Source organism: Chaetura pelagica, unplaced genomic scaffold (assembly GCF_000747805.2).
Source record: "Chaetura pelagica isolate M959 unplaced genomic scaffold, ChaPel_1.0 scaffold248, whole genome shotgun sequence".
In the NCBI taxonomy this organism is placed as follows: domain Eukaryota; kingdom Metazoa; phylum Chordata; class Aves; order Apodiformes; family Apodidae; genus Chaetura; species Chaetura pelagica.
Window position 1 is genome coordinate 965,543 of NW_009954309.1, and position 19,557 is coordinate 985,099.

Genomic DNA, 19,557 nt, shown 5'->3' on the forward strand with positions numbered 1-19,557 from the left:
AGGGTGTTGCCCCGGGTGAGGGTCCCTGGTAGAGCTGCTGCTCGGCACGGGGGTGTCTGGGGCCCGGGAGACAAGAAACTGGGCCTCCTTCACAGGGTGGCTGCTCTGGAGAGCAGAGGGGCCTCAGGGGAGGCGTGAGGGGTCAGAACCGTTTGTCTGCTCCCCCTTGGTAATGCTGGAATTGCCAACAATACAGTAGGGAGCAACTCTTGACAAACAAACAACAATTTCTAGTGTGTTCTTTGATGTGAAAGCAGCATCGGGAATGAAACACTTTGTTACCTCTTACACCCTCTTCCATCTTCAAACTGTTTGCCCATCACCAGTGGGAGGGACTAGAACCAGTAACACCAGTTCTTGCTTTGGCTGGGGTTTCACATGTCTCGGACACCAGACTAAAGAATGGAACTTAGCAAGGAAGTGTGTAATAAACCTCAGGGAGCCACTTAATCCTTTTCTTTAAGTAACATCAGTGCTCGTGAACAGAACCCCAAATATGTTCTTACAGTTGGATGATGGCAATTCAAAGGGCCCATTAAAGACCATGTTGGAAGAAGTAAGAGAACTCTGCCTGCCAGAAGTCTAGGTTTTCAACTTTCTTACAGGGCTCAAACCTAACCTAAAATCCCAGATTTCCCATGGAGTGGTGACCCCTAGCTACGTCAGTTGTCTGGTGTACTGTCAGTAGGTGTGACATACCCACAACACCTTAAAATTGTACCAGCCTTGTGAGCTCAGTTCTGTCCAGCCAAAAAAAGCCCCCAAACATAACTAGGAGAGTTTGGTCATTGTGTTAAATAGCCTTACACCAAATACGCTCTGTACAAGAGGAGTCTGCAGAAGGAGTGGTTATCATTGCTATTGAGGAGCTTGCTGACAAGCTTCATTCCCTTCCAGAATAAATCTTACATAAAGTTTTTTAATACTGAATTAGTTGACATTTGAGACACACGTGCCACTGTACCTATGTCTTCGATAAATCAAGCTTGAAACATTAGATAATTGAGACGTTCTTTCTATAAGCAAGAAGTATATTCTGAAAATACTGCTTGTTTTTCCCTGTCTGCAGCACATAGAAAGTTCTATGAATAGCATTTCACATGAGAACTTTTTCTGAGGAGGCTTTTTGTTAAAGATTGTTTAGGGTATTTTTGTTAGGGACAAAAAATACAGTCTTTTAAAGCTTAGTAACTACTTGATAATAGATAAATATAAGAAAGAATGCTACAGGAAATTTAATATAACAGGGTATAGTAGAGTTCTGTATGGATTTCTAAGTTTTTCATGTCCAGGATCCTTCTTCTCCCTTTATGAGAGGGAAGACACATATTTTTTTGAAGATCTTGTCCACAGACAAAATAATTATTTCATAGCTGCACGGGGGAGGTCAATGCTGTGTGAATTCTAATAGAAATTCATTTCATGAGTAGCATGAGTACTATTTTTATTATTTAGTGTAAAGCCAAGTAAACTTTAGAAAACCACCTATTTTCTGGGAGGGTTTAGGAGATTTTGATACTCATCACTAACTTTGCCAAATAAAACTGATGTAACCTGGATGTGGCTTTGGACTTCCACACTTGGATATGAGCTGGATCTGTTCCCTGGAATCTCATTCTTAAGCAGCTAAAATAGAAGTAAATGTGCAGTGTAACAGAAGTGTTTTGAATACTGGAAGGTATGCATGGATTTGCTTAGTGGGGGATTTGATTTGAATATATTTAGTGTAATAAAAACATCTTTGCACAGAAATTCAGCCTTACTGAAGTTCTTTCTCTTTCATTTAAGGCTAACTACTTCACTAAATTGTCAAAAGTTCCAGTAATATGCAAAGTAGTTGGAAGACAAGTTCTTGATGGAGTTGGTCTGCCAACATTAGAAGTGGAAATACACTGTACAGTTAAAAACTATGAGAAGGTAGGAGCTGCTTCTTTCTGTTTTATTTATTTTCATGAGACAGTATCAGGGAGAGGTAGTGCTCTCCACATTCTAAGGAACATTTTCTTTTCCATCTTTAATGAAAAGATAAGAATTCTTGTGACTCCACAGTTGAGTGTTGTAGCTTAGGAAAAAAAAAAGGCATTGAAAGTGAGACAGGCAAGAACTATAACAACTTTATTTTTTCATGAGTCAGACAATACTGTAGTTTATGGGTGGGATGTAACAGTGCATCTTTGTGTATTGAATTTTGGTCTGTCTTAATGATGATGTAGCTTTTCCTTACACTCCACAAGTAGTCCTGTAAGTTCATTTTTCCTTTTACATTTTTTTAAATTATTATTATTTTCAGATCCTTACATTTCTGTGACAGTGTTTCAGAAAAATATTGTTAAGGTGAAAAACACTGTAGGTGAAGGCACATTTTTACCTTGAGCTGATAAGCTGATGTGATAGTTTAGTCACACATACCCACCTGCCACCTGCATGCAAAACTGATGGTGTGTTGCCATCTCTCCCTCAACCTGAAATATTCAAGATACTGTCTTTGCAACTCTAGCTATTGTGGAGTGGTTATTCCTACTTTGTCTCATTTAAACTATGCTTCACTTCATTCTTGAATTAAATATCAGTTCATATGTATTCACAGTATGTAGAGTTAATACTATCACTGCAGGCAACTCTGTCTTAATTAACTGAATTTTCTTAAGTATCATTTTTTCTTCACAAGTACAGAAAGGTGAAGACAAAGTGTAACTGATTATGAGGGATGGCTTTAGGCATGAATGGAGTACAGAAAGGTAAATTTAAATTACCTAAGGAAGACAAAGTGTAGCTGATTATGAGGGATGGCTTTAGGCATGAATGCTGATGAATCCTGGTACAACAGGGTGCAATAAAAGATGTCATAGTGACTGTATGGTCTTTAAAATAATTCCATTCTGTTCTGATAAGAAAACATATGCATGAAGCAGATCCATCAGGTGGTTTTTGCCTAAGTAGTTATAATTCAGTTTAAGAAGCAAGAATAATTATGATTACCAAAGCAGGAGACTGGGAAGGAGCTGCTGGATGAAAAAGATAAGTAAGTGGAGCAAACAGAAGATTTGGAGATAGATACTTTTAGAATTGATATGGACACATACTTCTTAGGCTCTCAAGTTACATTTCCAAGTTTGGAAATGAAATAGTTTTAAGCCTTATTTTATTTATTTTTTTTCCAGAGGATTTGTTCCATTGTAGTACCTTCTCATTTTCAAATACCTGACAATGCTTTACCTGCAGCAAATGAAGCTGATGAGAAAGAAAGAAATTCCTTTGTTAACACTGCTGTGAAATGGGTGAATGAATCCCTAGACAGATTGTTGAGAGACTTGAATCCCACTGACCAGTGTGAAGTTGATAAAATACTTGGGTAGGTCTTCTATAGTCTGAAAATTATTGCATTTGAAATAGACAGTGTTCATTTGTATTGTAAATTAAAACCACAGAATATTCAATGTTTTCTACTGGTTTTTAAAATATTTATTTTAGGATGTGATGTCTATCTCAGATAACTTACAGTATATTATTTCCTGCTTTCTCCATAATTGTATGAAGAGCATGTGGGTTTTTTTACCAAGTTTCACACAAGGGATGCAAAAATAAGAGCCTTTAACAAAAAAAAAAAAAAAGAAGTACCTGGACATGTTAATGAGTAAAGGCTCCATTTACAAAACTCTCTCAGTTTAATTCTGCAAATATATCCTTCACAGTAAGGTTGTCTGCACAGAGCTCACTTTCAAACCAGTGTGTTTTGAAAAGTGGTTGTTAAGGTTTATAATACTTGCTTGTGGTTCTTTGTGTGTAACCAATGCTGCAGGTGACTACCAAAAAATAATGTCATTTATGTCTCCAGCTTCCCACATTGACTGTATTGCAGAAGCTCAAATAAATGCCCTTAATCTACCTCTTAGCATGTTCTTTTGCCTGTATCCTGTGTCTACATGTCCCATGTTTAACAATATTTTGATCCAGTAATCTTTATGCTGCTTCCCTCAGTGAATATTTTATAAGAAAAGCAGAAGAAAAAGAAATTCAAGAACAAGACGAAGCAGAAAAAGCAGAAGATGCAGAAGTCACTCTTACCCTTGCTTCATGCACTTCATCAGCAACAACACTACCTGGGAAAAAAAAAGCAGAAAAACCAGGTTTTTGCTTATTCTATTTTAGTATTTTCTGCAATACAGATATTAATAAAGGTGCTAAAAATACTTTCTGAAGTATTCCGTAGGCACTGAATATTTCACAACACATGACAGTGTCATGGAAGACAGACATTTCTCACATGTTTCTCATGTTCAAAGGGTTTAGTTACTGTCTCCTAAATCTTCTTTCTGATCCCAGCAGTTTCTACTGCAGAAATGAGGGAGGGAAAAAGACAGAGTTTTCTCATCATTCACATGCATTTGTTGAACAGAGTTTCTGCCTTTGTTTTACAGTTGGCTTAGACAGGAGGTTATTACTCTTCAGAGTCAGAAATAAGAATAGAGGGGTATGGAAATGAAGAATAAAAATGAAAATGATAAAGAAAAGGGAATCACAGAACTGAACAGGAAAATGGAAAGAGAATTAAGATAGAAGTTGAAAAGAATGCAAAGATGGAGGAGGGGAAGTTTCTTGCTAACACTGAGGAAAGGAGGTACTAAAGGGAAAAGCCAAAGAGAAAGAAGAAAGAGGATGAGATGGGAATGATGGGCAGTACAGAGGAAAAAGAAGTAAGCAAACAGTGCTACTAAGGGAGAAAATGGTGAGAGAGTAGAGAAACAGGGAAAGTATACATGGCCAAAAACACCAAACCCAAAGGGAAAAAGCACCGTATGTGCCTCCATATATGCATTACCCTCAGGAAAAGTTTTTTATCATTTTTTGGAAGAGCAGACAATTTTTGGCAAGTGATTATTTCTTGTCAGTTTAGTTTCAAGTGTCATACACTATCAGTAAAACCTCCCAATTAATATGTTAGATGTGGACACAGTAAATTCACCTTTGACCTGGAATGTAACATCTGTAGTTGCCAGGTCCATCCAGATGTCATCATCTTGTATATTATACTTCTAATCAAGCCTCTGCTGATAGATGTGTGACTTGTTCACACTAATTGTGGTGTCTTTATATTTGATTCTGACATTGACTGTAATATTATTGTGGGACTCAGAACCTGACTCTTAGGAGCCAATGATAATGAAGCTACTTGTCATCAGAGACCAGATGCTTTCTGGTGGTGACTTCCAGTAGCAGATGCTTTCAGAGGGATCATCTGTGTTGTAATTGATGCAGGTTACAAAGTAGAGTAGTGGAAAGGATCTCTGCAAAATACTGCAGTTTGTCAGAGTTGCTCAGCACTTGATGACTAGTGTCTAATGTGTGTAGCTCTTCATCCTCAACGTAAGAGGTACAGGATCTCTGTATAGCATGCAGATGATGTATAGTATAATCTGCATATCCAAGGAAGGTCTCATTAAGAGCATTTTATAATAAAATCAGATTTATACTGTCATATGTTATTGAAATGAAAACTTGCATGGCACTCCAATTAGAAGCCAAAGCAAGTGGTCAAGTTTCCAGAACGCCCACAGTGCATGTAGTTGTTGAGAACCAGACAGTTTATTACAGTTCAAAGAGGTGCTTACTGGACGTGTTCATGTAATGTAGGCAGGAAATGTGACAGTGGGAGCTGCTGGGATTCAGGCATTTTGACAAAAGTTACTCTATTGCATCTGAAAGAAATAAATTCTTTTGAAAATTTAGTGAGACTGTGCATGTGGAATATTTATAAAGCCTGTTTTCTCATTGGAAAATGCAGCTGCAATAGGCCTAAATTTTTTCACAGTCATTATTAGAAGAAATCAAGTGTGTGTGCTATACTCCTAGTCAGGTTATAATGTTGTCCTCCAAGTTGTTTATGCAAAAGCTGAGCAGGACAGTAAAGAATACTGAAATTATGCTTATGAAAGGAAAAAAAAGCTGCAAAATTATGTAACATTACTGGATATAAACACAGATAACTAAAAACATAGATTTCAGTGGCTAAAAGATCTCCAAAGAAATTGCTTTGAAATAAATTTGACACCAGAGTGAGGACAGATACTTTGCTTACTTGCAAGGTCATTTCACATAAAACAACTGCCAAGATTAAGTAGATAAAAAAAGATTATTTTGTAATACATTGAGTACATACTGAAATGGTAATATATTTACCCATGTAACTGTGATGCATAAGTACATGTGTTAGCTACTACTACTATCTGTCTCGCAGGAAAGAAGGTGTCAGTTGTAGAGAGAATGATCCCACCTGCAGAACCTGATGAACCTGTGCTTTGTGGCAGCTTAGCCATTGGGGGAACATCACTTGCTATAGCTAAGGCTGGTGCCACCATTAGCCATGTCCCCTTGTACTTACATATTGCACTGCTGAAACATAAGCAGGTACATGTGACTTCTATAATTTTGTTTATTTTATCCCAGTTATTCTAGAATTCTGAACCCAAAAGTCCCTCATGACAGTGGGATTATATATCATGGAATCACAGAATTGTCAGAGTTGGAAGGGACCTCCAGAGATCACCCAGTCCAACTCCCGTGCTGAACCAGGATCCCCTAGAGCACATTACTCAGGACTGCATCCAGTCTTGAATATCTCCAGAGAAGGGGCCTCCTCACCCTCCCGGGGCAGCCTGTCCCAGGGCTCTGTCACCCTCACCATAAAGAAGTTTTTCCTCATATTTAAACGGAACATCCGTATTCCAGCTTGTGCCCGTTGCCCCTCGTCCTGTCACTGGGAACTACTGAAAAGAGTCTGGCTCCATACTTCCTGCACCCACCCTTGGGATGCTTATAGGCATTAATAAGGTCTCCCCTTAGCCTTTTCTCCAGGCTGAAGAATCCCAGCTCTCCCAGCCTTTCCTCATAAGGGAGATGCTCCAATCCCCTGGTCATCTTGGTTGCCCTCTGCTGGACTCTCTCTAGTAGTTCCCTATCGCTCTTGAACTGAGGAGTCCAGAACTGGACACAATACTCCAGCTGTGGACTCACCAGGGCAAAGTAGAGGGGGAGACCCTGACATACTGGCCACACTGTTCCTTATGCACCCCAGGATTCCATTGGCCTCCTTGGCAGCAAGGACACATTGCTGGCTCATGGATAATTTACTGCATACCAGGACTCCCAGATCCTTCTCTAAACTACTTTCCAGCAGGTCCACTCCTAACCTATATTGGTGCATGGGCTTATTCCTCCCCATGTGCAGGACTCTACACTTGCCCTGGTTGAACCTCATTAGGTTCTTCTCTGCCCAGCTCTCCAGCCTGTCCAGCTCACTCTGGATGACAGCACAGCCCTCATAGAATATACCCTTAGGACCACTGCCTGTAGCAGTCTTTGAAACATGTGCTATAATGAAAAAAATATAATTATTCAGATTTTTAACATTTTTATTTTCACATGGTACTCCCAATTACAGGAATCACCTAAAGAAATGACTCTGCCAATCCCAATGTTTAATCTCTTCAACTGTGAAAGAAGTACATCTGCAAAACTAAAGTTAGTGAAAGAAATTATGCTTGTACCACCAGTTAATTTATCAGTCGAACAGGTACTGTTTCATTTTTGTTTTTATAAATGTACTCTACAGTCTTCATATAAACTATATATCTACATACTGTTTATGTACTAAGTATATAGATCTTTTAAATATAGTCCTTCCAAACTGTTTTTCATTTCTTGCTTGCTGGCAAGGCCAAAGTTTTAACAAATGTTAGTGCAGAAGTCTAAGACAAGGATAATTAAAAGCTGTAAATAGATGAAGATTTAAAAGAAGATACATGAAGATTTCAAGATTAAAATGTATGTGTTAGTATAGAAGCAAAAATCAGTACATTGAAGCAGATGTAGGGGAACATGTGTGATACATAACAATAAGAGGCTTTGATTTTTTTCGGAATGTGATTTGACATTAGTAGATTATAAATAATATCAGTATATAGAGCTTGTAAAACAACAAAATTCATAACAACTTCACTGGAAAGCATAAAATCATTGGGAATAAATGGTTTTAAAATGAAATTGTGAAAATAGAAGTGAACACAAAGGAGAACAACATCCATTCAAGGGGCCAGAAGGGTGGATGAGACAGACTGGATCAACCATCTCTTTTTGTTCAAGTGCTGCATTAAAGAATGGATCTGCACAAGATGCCTACACCAAGGCTGTGATTTCTACTTTGTATGCTGGGGACCTGAACAAACAGCTGAGCTCGATTCTCTCTCTTTTTCCTTTTCCCTTAACTTTTTAGAATTGTCACCAAGAGCTCTTAATAAGCTTGCTAATTCTATACCTTTCAAAGACATAATGCCTCCTAGTGCTGATGGGAGAGCAGCAAGCTGCTTGCTGCAGTGCAAAAAGAGTAGCTGTTGGTGCTGTGTTGATGTGTTGTCAGCTGTGAGTGACTCCTGCCCCCTTCAGTTTTCCTTTACTGGCACAGTTCAAAAAGACTGGAAATGTGATTTTAAAAGTTAACATTAAACTTTTAGTAACTCAGCTGAAAAGGAAAAAGTCTTGTGTTAAAAGCAGTGGATTAATTTAATTGGATTGTTCCTTCATCCCCAATGTTTAAATTGAAGACAGCAATTTTTTTCCCTGCTTCCTGGAAGTGTTCTAAAGGTAAATTTTCAATCTGTGTCAGAGTTTCCAGTTAGAAAGTAACAGGTAGGGTCACAACTGTGAACAGTGATTATCATCTTCCCATGTCTCAGATATTATGCAAACTCAGACACAGCTTACTTTTTAGATTTGAGAAAGGTTCCTTTTGGGAAAGAAGAGACCACTTTTCTTGCCATCCCACTCACCAGCATAACCAAATATTCCTCTTCATTCCACTGCTGCTAACCCTTTTATCATTGGACACTTGACTGCATTTTGTGGGGGGTGAGGATTGTGTTAAGGAAATCTTTAATAGTCTTTTTTAAAAAATACGTTATATTAAAATCTACATCCATCTCTTCTGCTTTAAGGTGCTAAGATTAAACAATTTATCTTTCTTTTGAGAAGTACTGTTGTTTAATTCCAGGGCATACAAAGATTTCTGGATATTCAGAAAGAACTGGTGAGACTGATGGATCCTCCAAGCAAAGCGGTACAATAACCAAGTGTATAATCATTTGGACATCCTACTACTATTGTCTTTTGAATCTTAAACATGGAGCATGTTGTCAGGCTTTGCCTTATAGCACAGAGTAGAAGATAGATTTCTCAGCCAGCTGAATAGAATTTTGACCATTTGGTGATATTAAGTTAATTACGATAGAATGAAACATTTTTTAAGCATAGTAAGTCTTTCTGTTCACCTGAAGTGCCCTGGGAGTGAATGGTGCCACAGTGAATATACAACATGTGGTTCTGATCTCTCTGAGTCTCACAAACATGCAACGTGCATTATTCAAGGTACTGTTGGTGTAGTTCTGTATCAGTCTCAGTATGTGCATTTGCTTGTTGCAAAGCAAGGTTGTTGAGTTTCTCCAAATACAGAGCCTAGAATCTCATTCCTGAGATCCCCTGTAATTTTCATAGGCTAGTTGACAATCTTCAGAATAACAATTGTTGGCTGGGTTGATGCCCACCTAGAAATAAACATTTGAAATGAGTCATCACCACAGAGTAAAACTGGATGATTGGTGATAGTATTCCAGACACAACAGAAGCCATTTCCTAACTTCAATATTTGCAATGTCTTCAGACCAAAAATCAGTCAGTTATTTTATTTTATATTTTATTTTATTTTTCTTTCTGTCTGTCTGTCAGTTTTGGCCTTTGCCACGGAACTGATTTCTTTCTCCTTTCACTCCCAACAGTCCACTGCTCAAGTAGCAGACAGTAAGAAAGGGAAAGCACAGAATGCAGGGAAGAAAGCGGTAAGAAGAGAGATTTTCATTTTAAGCCTTCAACAAGGTATAAACAACAGCAGGGAACCAAAATGGTTGTAAGAAATGAAACACATCTACATTGCCATTTTGGAGAGGTCAAGGCAAGACTTTTAACTATTCCAAATGCTCCTATTTTACATAGTAATTTGGATTCTCCTGACTGTACCCTCCCTTCCTGTGGAACAGTAAGACAAAGGGGAAATTCTGCTGGAATCTGGTAATTTTTCTCATATAGAAATCCTGGTAAATTATCCACATGTGCATTTTTGCAGGTCTGTAGCACCAGCAGAGAACATGCACTTTTAATCATGTAGGCCATAAAACTACTACCTCTAAGACTTGTATACTGTGCTGTTTCCAAACTCTGGGAGCAGAACTCCTCTCTTCATGTTGCATCAAGTTCCTCTTTGAGGTTATAGATAAGGGCAGATACGAACCAGTTGGTCTCACAATAATGTGCAGGGCATTCTTTTGTTTGGCACAAATGATCTTTTCTTGTCACTTCAAAACCTGTAGTTTACAGATGAGTTTTCTAAATAGTGGGATGGAAATGCCATGCTGGGTTTTGCTCCCCATTCTGAGACGATTAAAATATTACCAGGTGAGAATTGTTGCTGTTGTGGAATATACAAAAGAGAGGATGAGTGGAAGTTTTCTTGGGTTTTGTTGCTAATACAACAAAAAATTCACCATCATTAAGCAGCTGGCCAATGTTTTTCTGGTGGGTAGCACAATATGTACTGCAGTCACAAGTTAAAATAATTCCTAAAGATATGCACAGGGAACCAATGCATTAGATTCCCTAGAAAAAAAGTCCATTTATTTAAATAGAAGAAAACTAAAGGAAGAAGTAGTGAGACTGAATTTTAAGCTGATAAAAGCACCATATTGGTTTGAACTTTTTTTGGTGGACTAAAAAAAGGAAAAATGACAAAGTAGGCAGCAAAGAAGAAATGGTTTAAGTTATACGAGTAAAGACTAGACAGAAGGAAAATGTTATAAAGATAAACATTGCTTTTAATAGTATGTGTCAGAATCAGATGAAAAAGCAGACTTAACCTCTATTTCATGTTAAATGCAGGAAGACTGCAGCAATTCTTGCTGTTTATTGCTTCAGCTTAGTGCTCCAAAAGGAATAAGTAAAATAGATTGTCTCTCTTTGCAGATTGCTACGAAACAATCTCATAATAATTTGACCTGTGTTTTCTTCCTAATTTTTTATGTGAGGGAACATTCTATATCCTCTTGCTGGACTTCTGTTCTGTCCACTGTAATTAGTTCTCTAACTCATGTCAAAACTGATGCCTTCCAAATGATTTATCCAGTCTACCTCAGGATTATATCCTGCTGCTTTCCTGGCAATTTAGTGTAATTCGTTATAATCCCAAATTCACAGACTTTAAAGTTGAAAAATGAGTGTTTGAAAAAACTACCAAAAAAACCCCTGACAACAGAAGCACATGGGAAATATCTGCTCAATGTCATTCTGCTTGTGACTGGTGCCCAGAACACTGTTCCTGAGGCAGACAACTCCCTGCAGCTCTGCTAGAGATACTTCCCCTCTGTGAAATTTGTTCCTTCTAGAAATCTTGGAGGATTCTAGTGTTTCTTGAACAGTCCACAGAGGCAATATCAAAGTTGTAGTTGAGGAAAAAAAGAGTAAAAGCTGTTTAAAAGAGGAGAACATGTTTTTTGTGGCAAAGGGATGGTCTCCAGCACGTGAAACTTTCACGTAGCATCCATAACAATTCCATAGTTGTTAAGAGTACCTTTAAAACTATAAACTGGTCATATAAGAATGAAAACTCCATGACTAGACATATTTCCAAGGACTGTTAGCTCTCCACTCATTAGCACCTGGTTACTCTTCAGTCACAGGGAGTTGTCCTTAAAGTTGCTAAGACAATTTCTGAGAACTAATTTATGTTTTGACAACTGAATGCAGACTGAAATGACAATGAAAATATATATAAGTATTATGTATATACATGTGTGCAAATAAAGTGTTTGGTTTTGTTTTTCACTTTCAGCCACAAGCCTTGAAAAGAGTATCACACTTAGGCTGCCTAATAATAGGAGGTGATCATCTGGAACAACTGCTGCTCATAATACAAACAGCTTGTGATAAAATAGAACTGAAGTTAGGAACAGACATGTATTTAGCAATAAATTGTGCTGCTCATGAATTAATGGATTATGTAAGTTATTTTCCATCTCTATTTTGTGGGTTTTTAAAAGGAATCTAGTGATTTGGTAACATTCTTTATGATTACAATTACATTGCAAGCTCACCTAGAAGCTTCTAACTCCATTGTTAAGGTAGCAATCAAGCAAACCAAAAGAACTGTCACAGCATTTATAAATTATGGTAGAATCAGTCCTACAAGTGGTGCAGGTATGTTACTGGATGATGAATGCAAGGACATGAGACATGCAGGCATCCTGCCTGGTAGCTTGGTGCAGTGGGAGCAGTGGGAATGCAGGTATTCCTCCTCCACAGCTGTACCAGGACACTGGTGGGGAACCTGACAATAGATAAAGCTCAGTAGACCAAGGTCTGCAGGAATCTCTCTTACCTTCCTGATGTAACCTCACTCATTCAAAGGGTAGGAGTCTGCCTGCATCAGCCAGGTTAAGTCCTTTGTTTATTTAATAAGATTTTTCAGATCAGTCTGTGTCAAATTGTTAAAATTAACTTTTTTGGGGGTGCGAAAAGTGAGATTTTTTTCATGCAAGATCTAATAAAAATGTCAAATATTGCTCACTTTATGACAGAGTAAAACTGGCTGTGCTGCCTAGAAAATGCTGAAATAGACCTCCCTTGTTTTGGAAGTGGCATCTTCCAGAGACTTTGGCTTGAGCCCACAGGAACCGACTGCTACTTCAGGCAGAGTTTTCTATAGCAGTGTGCTGAGCTCTGAGACATGAAGTAGACAAGTGAACAGGGACTTACTGAAGAACACAGAACCTGCTGCCTTACTGGGGACACTACTGTCACAGGAGCTGTATGTTTGTGTTAGCACCCTGGGTTTTAAAGTATAACCATCCTTCTTTTTATGCTTTTCATTTTACTTTTCTAGGTTAAAGGGAAATACGAAACACTCACTGGAACGTTCAAAAGTCCTGATGAAATGGTTGACATGTATGTGGAACTGATTGATAAATTTCCTTTTATTATTGCATTGATAGATCCCTTAAGGAAAGAGGTAAGATAGCACAGTATGGTCCTTGAAAAATTTAATAATGATGTTACTTGGTATATCACTGAACTTTTTATATTTTTACAAAACATGGAATTTGCAGTTTCTGTTTTTGGAGCCTTTTGGCACAAAAATATAATTATAAAAATGTATTCAACAATCTCATTTGAAAATCTGTAATTGACAATAATGCTGAATTTTATTATACTTTTGACATAATTCCTGACATGAACAGAATATGATCAGGAGAAGCATTTTAAAGAATAACAATAAAATGTTGTGGTTTTTTTCTGATTTTACTTGCTAAACCACTGTCATTTTTATTACATTTTCCTTCTTCTGTAAACAATAATTAAAAATATAAAATTAAATAATAAAATTCAAGTGATATACAAATGATACTGTTTTATATAGGAGAAGCTAAAAATTTGGACCTAGTTTTATATTCCTTATAATCACTTAAAAAAAAAATTATTTCTTCTACTCTTCTTGATTATGATTTATACCCAAAGCCAGAGCAAACCTGTCACTAGCAATGTTGCTTGGCAGCATTTTTAAAGTGGTAGTAAGATAATTTACCACTGTGATCAAAGTTAGAGGAGTCAGTGTGGCCAATAGATTACAATAAAGTAGAATACTATTTAAACATGTTACCAGGTGTTAGCTAGAGGAAAGAAACAGATTGCAAAACCTTAAATATTAGCATTTATAGGTAACATTAAGTTTCCATGTATTACAAAAAGGAAAAAAACTGAATTGGAGCAGAACTCACAATTATAGACCTGGATTCTGCAGTTGCACAACTTAATAAAATTTTGCTTAAACATTTTAAAAAGACTTATTAAAAAGCTCATTTTTAAGAACACCTGTGTTTACTATTATCTCACTCCAGAGCATATTACTATTGCCTCTCACCAAATTATTCTCCACTGCTGCCAGGGCTGCAAACTTCCTTGAGAATTCCTTCAAAGAAACATATTTGCAATATGAAAATCTGCAGGAGAATTACAGTTTGAAAAAGAACACTGTTGAGGAACATGCCTCTCTTCCTCCCCCCACCCAAATCCACAAGGCTTACCCATGCCACATCTTTGCCACAGATCATTAGGTCCTTGAGGATTAGCTCTGATACCAATTCAACAATTCATTGCCAGACAGCAGAACATGTAAGCACTAGTTTAAACATTTGTTCAGGTGTCAAAAACTTAACATGGGCTTGAAATCATGAGAGGAATGAACCCTTATTCAGATTGTAACTTTACAGGTACAGAAGTATGGTCTGCAGATCAAGAATTATTATGGGTAGAATTATGAACTAGAAAAGTAATGTTTTTAATGTGAGAACTTTGCATTCTGTGGACACAAAGCACAATCATTTGTACATTTCTTCTTTAAAATTTTTCATATATCCTTGTCCTTTATTTATCCTTAAATCACAGTACCATGTAGACAGTGCATTAAAATCAAGAAGCAAAGACCCTAAAAAATGTATGTACCCAGTGCATCAGTCTTACAGCTGTGATTATCCTGTCTTAATATCTTATTGAGTCTGTGGCTGCCTCCTATTTCAGTATTTTATATTTAAATAAATGGGTAAAATATTAACACAAGAATTATTCCTCTGAATAAAACAATAGAAAAATATTTTGTATCCCATTCAAATTAAATACATCTCAGGAAGGAAACCAAAATAGCAAAGTCCTACCATTATTTTAATTTGAAATATTTTAAACTGTACTTGTGTGCAACTACCTTTGATTAATTCCAGATTAGAATTTATGTTTTCTAGCAAAATGTCAAATCCTAGCAAAATTCCAGTGGTGTGTTTTCCTTTGGTAGACAGATTTAAAATGCAGCACAAAATACAATATGTTTATTTGAAGGGTATCTTTAGGATTCAGTCCAATTTTTGTTTTGTTGTGTTTTGTTTTTTTTTTTCCAATTTATCTCTTCATTTAGGGTTTTCATGCAGTTTTTTAAAATCTAGTTATTTATTTCTTCTTACAGGACCGACAACAATGGAATAAAATATGCTGTGCTCTTGGTTCCAAATGTTACCTGATTGCTGAGGATGCTGCCAGGTGCATTTCCAAACTGCAAATTGATCAAATGATAAACATACCAACCTGCAGTGGTCTTGTCCTAAAATACATTAACCAAACCAGGGTATCAGACCTCATAGAACTTACTGGACATCTAGATGGTGAGTAGAGGGAGAAAAAGGCTGACATTCACACCCTGCAAGTCAATAAATAGAGTTACTACACTTTGAAATACTACATCATTTTATTTAATTATTGTCACTTCTGATTTAGAAAGAGCTTGTCAGAAGAAAACTAGAAATCATGTTTTGATACACAAGTCTCTGCTCAAGAGCTTAAAACAGCATTCAAGGCTTCAGCTACATTCAGTTAATTCACTGTGGATGCTTTGAATGTGGGTGCCCTTTGACACTGCAGCTCAGTGTCATACAGTTAGGTATCAGAATTTAACACAGTAAAAAAAAGATATAGCTGAGTAATCTGAATTTTGACTCAAAGTATTAATAATGAAGAAATCCAAACAAGTCCTAAATGTTTAAAATTATAGTTTATACAGATTACTGACTATATATTGCTGAGCCTTTGTGGTAACAGTACAGACAACTTGAGCAGTTTCATATGTAAGATTTCTCTTTGTATCAGTTTTTCTTTATTCATTTTTTATACCCAAGGAAGAGATGGACAAAAGTAATGTAGCTAATTCCTTCCTTATTCCTCCAAAAAGCCCAGAATCACCCAGAGTCAAAGTGAGAAAATAACACCGTAAAGATTTCATTCAGTCATGATGGGAAACTTTTTCTTTATAGGGAGGAAAAATCATGACTATAGCAAGGAGCACATTTCAATAAATAGAACTGCCTCCCAGCCTGCAAAATACATTCCCAGACAGATCAGGGAGAGAAGGAAATTAGGGAACGATATTAGATAGTCCCTTATCCACACTGAAAATAAAATGTGATATTAATGTAGCAAACTGATACTGTTTACATCTTTATAAGAGGGGTTTCATTGGTTTTACTCCTGTTTGTATGTAGTGTAGAGAGCCCAAAGGTAAAAAAAAAAAAGTCCAAACTATTTCTGTGTCAAATATATAAAATTTAAACTAATGAAGGTTTTACACTCCCATTATATATAGATCAAAGACAAATTACCATATTAGGAAGTCCAGATGGAGAATCTTCTGATGATAGCCTTGTGGATCTGGTAAGCATTGAAAGCTGTTCCATTGCAGAATTGCCAAGCCCCTGCTTTTCACATGAACTATTTTTTAAGGAGAAAGAATATTTCTGCTTGAGAAAGAAACATTTGACAAAATGGGGTTTTTCTAGAGAGTTGCTTTTTTTTTTCCCCACAGCGAGTTCATCTTTGAGTTAAAGAGAACACCCAGGAAATTTGCCAAAGCAGGGAGTATATTCCCAAATAGGCACCATCTATTTGATTGCATTAGTTTATAAAATTAAAAAAAAAAAGTAAAAAAAAAAAGTGAGTTACTTAAAACATTTCTGAGCAGTAACAACATTGTAGGCAAAAATTTTTTACACTAACATATTTAGCCTTTTTGTACTAAAGCCACGTTTGCAAATAAAACCTCATTTCACAGGCCAGTGAAAATGATTGTTTGCCTCAGCCCAACCTTTCCTTGAGGTATTTTATTCCTATTTAAAGGAGGGTTTTTAAGCAGTGGGAAGAGTGTTGAATGAGAAGCAGGATACCACGTTTAATGACGAAGAGTCACTTCACTTCCCACCCTTGTGTGGTTTTAAATTCCACACTTTCTCATTGCAGGCGGTGGGACTGGGTGCCAGGTTCGTCAAGTTGGGAGGTCTTTTACGGGGAGAAAGGGTGACCAAATACAACCGCCTCCGTGCTATAGAGGAAGAACTGGCCAAGAATAGAACCCTACGTATGAGCTTCTTTCTTACTTTGTTTTCTGCTTGCCATGAATACGAGAACAAAGATTGGAGGGAGAATGATTGAAACCGCCCGGCAGGAGGGGAGCGAAATCAAAAGACTAGAAATAAGTGCTGACAAAAAAACCCAACAACCTAGGATGGCACTTGCCACAATGTATATTGTTGTCCTTAATGGATTATCTGTTTACTGAAGGTTAAAATAGACCCCTTCTTGAGGAGTAGCCTACATTAAGCTTTTTTTTTTTCCCCCCAGAATTAATTGGTTGGAGTCTTGAAGCCCACAGTGCAAAAGGGACAAAACAAAACCCATGCGTATGAGATGCCAAAAAGCTGCCAAAATAGAATTTTAGGGCCAAATACCCCACCCTCCCTCGAGCCTCTCAACGTATATTGCGAAGAGAACTTCATTTCACAACCCTCTTTTGTGTTACATTTCCAGCAAGACGTGTTTGGAAAGTTACAGTGGCATGGGTAAGGGCTAAATATAAAACCCAAGGAAGCCCCAACTGGAGGATGCACATTCTGCCTGAGCCGCTTGTGTGTATCTGCTGCATCTCGGGATCTGCAGCTTCTTACACTGCCCTCGACACTGTTAAATGCTTAACAGTTCATTAAAACCACTTCTCACTTGCTCAGGTATCAATCAAGACAGAATAAAGGCACACACAGTCAGAAGGAGAGGCAGAGGGGTAAGGAAAGCAAAAAAGGAAGGAAAGGGTTTCTAAGAATTTCTTACACCTAAGAAGCATGAAAGAGAATTAAACCATTTTGTCTTCTTGCTTCTAATAATTTTCAGTCTTCTATGCATAGGATAGCAGCACTGGACATGCACACTATACAACAAAGTTTTTACTTTAAGACATTTTTATTGAGATTGAGTTTTCTAAATGTCCCCTATGCTCATATATAATAATTGTAAAAGAAACAGAAATTCTTTTTGCTGAGGCAGTAGTTTGACAGAATGCATTTTTTCAAAACCAAGACAGATAAAGAGCTATGAATTTTAACTGCCTTGCCAATATTCACATTCCCTGTTCAAATGGTATAGCCTAAACAAAGAGCCTGAGTTTGACAAATATTTAGACGTAGATCTCATAAAATGAAATAGCAACAATTCCTGATGCTGTGAATCATTTGGCAGAAATAAAATCCAGTAACTAAATCACCAGCAGGGAAATTCTGAGACAGCATGTCTGAGCTGCTTACCAAACCCTTCATTTGGCTGGGCTGCCAGCTCCAGAATACACTGGAGAGCTGAGTAGGACTCTGTCAGTGGTGACACTGGCCCATCAGGAGTGTCCCCAGGAGCAGCTGAAGGGGGCAGGCAGCTGGGCCCAGGGCCAGGGTGACAGCCTTGTCCCCCCCTGGCCTACCTGCAGTCCCAACACCATGTTTCTGCCACCAGTTTCTCCTGGAAGGTGGGTGTGAATTTGAGAGCTGAAGCACTGACTGGCCAATCCATTACTGAAATGAACATATTTAGCTGAGATAGTCAGTGATGGGATGGGCAGTGGGTGTGTGGCAAAACAGGGAGTTGGGTGGTGGGGTTAGGGAGGAAGGAGAGTCACAGAACTGGGAAAAACAGCAAGAAGAGGGTTCACAGGAGCCACATCTGTTCATGGGCTTCCAAACAGTTGCTAAAGGCTGGGGAAGAGAAGAGGCACAGCCAGCTGACAGGGACTTCTGCAACAGCAGCAGAGCAGGTGTTCCAAAAAAAAAAAAAAAAAGCAGCAAGGTGGGATTAGTGAGGAAGGGAATGCAATAAATGTCCCAGCCCAGGCTGCTCTGCACTGATCCCACAGTCAAAGCACAAGGCTGGTGCTCCTTTGTTTCTAAGGACCAGACTCTTCAAGGCAGTGGGAGGCACCTGTGTCATGTGGCACTTAAATCTGAGTGCACCAGAGGACACTGCAAGAAACCAGATTACAGCAAACATGAGTTTTCTTTTTTTCTCTTCTATTTCAGGTAAAGCAAGTCTGGAATTTACTGCTTTTGCTGAAGAATCAGAGCCAGAACAAACAACTTTCTGATATACTTCCTCTCCCAAAGCAGGGTTTGTTGCCTCCACAGCTCTCAGCCAGCCCTGGAGGTTCTCAGCCTGCTCTCCTCCCAGAGAACGGCACACTGACCTGGGTTGTCAACATTAAGTTTTGCAGAGATTTCTTAACACATTCTAGTAAGAAACTCATGTGTTAACTACTTCTTAATCCGTTTATTTTCAAGGATTTACTTTGATACTTACTTACTTAGGTTCATGTTTTAAAAAGCATTCAGATACCAGCTTCTCTTTCCCCAAGAGACAGTGGCTTTCAGCTGAGCAGCAGCTACAGTTTGAAAACAGCACAAAATTCTGTGCTGTATTTACAAATTGGCAAAACAAATACTTCTGTGTTAGATCTAAAACGAACTGTTTGTTTTGGGAAAGTCAAAGTCTCTCTCCATACAAAGAGCAAGCTATTGACAAACAGTAAAAAAACCCCACTAAAACAAAACAAAACAACCAAAC

General features: G+C 37.8%; 1 protein-coding gene across 1 annotated transcript; it reads left to right on the forward strand.

Annotated features, from left to right (window-relative positions):
- The first annotated feature begins 544 nt into the window (after positions 1-544).
- ENO4 (enolase family member 4) lies at positions 545-19,247 on the forward strand. The gene is given in 15 exon segments (XM_010003982.1): positions 545-556; positions 1,789-1,917; positions 3,162-3,352; positions 3,979-4,127; positions 6,236-6,405; positions 7,439-7,570; positions 9,044-9,109; positions 9,825-9,884; positions 11,927-12,094; positions 12,977-13,102; positions 15,104-15,299; positions 16,274-16,341; positions 16,924-17,041; positions 19,017-19,066; positions 19,068-19,247. Coding segments are annotated over 15 exon segments (1,815 nt in total).
- The last annotated feature ends 310 nt before the right edge of the window (positions 19,248-19,557 follow it).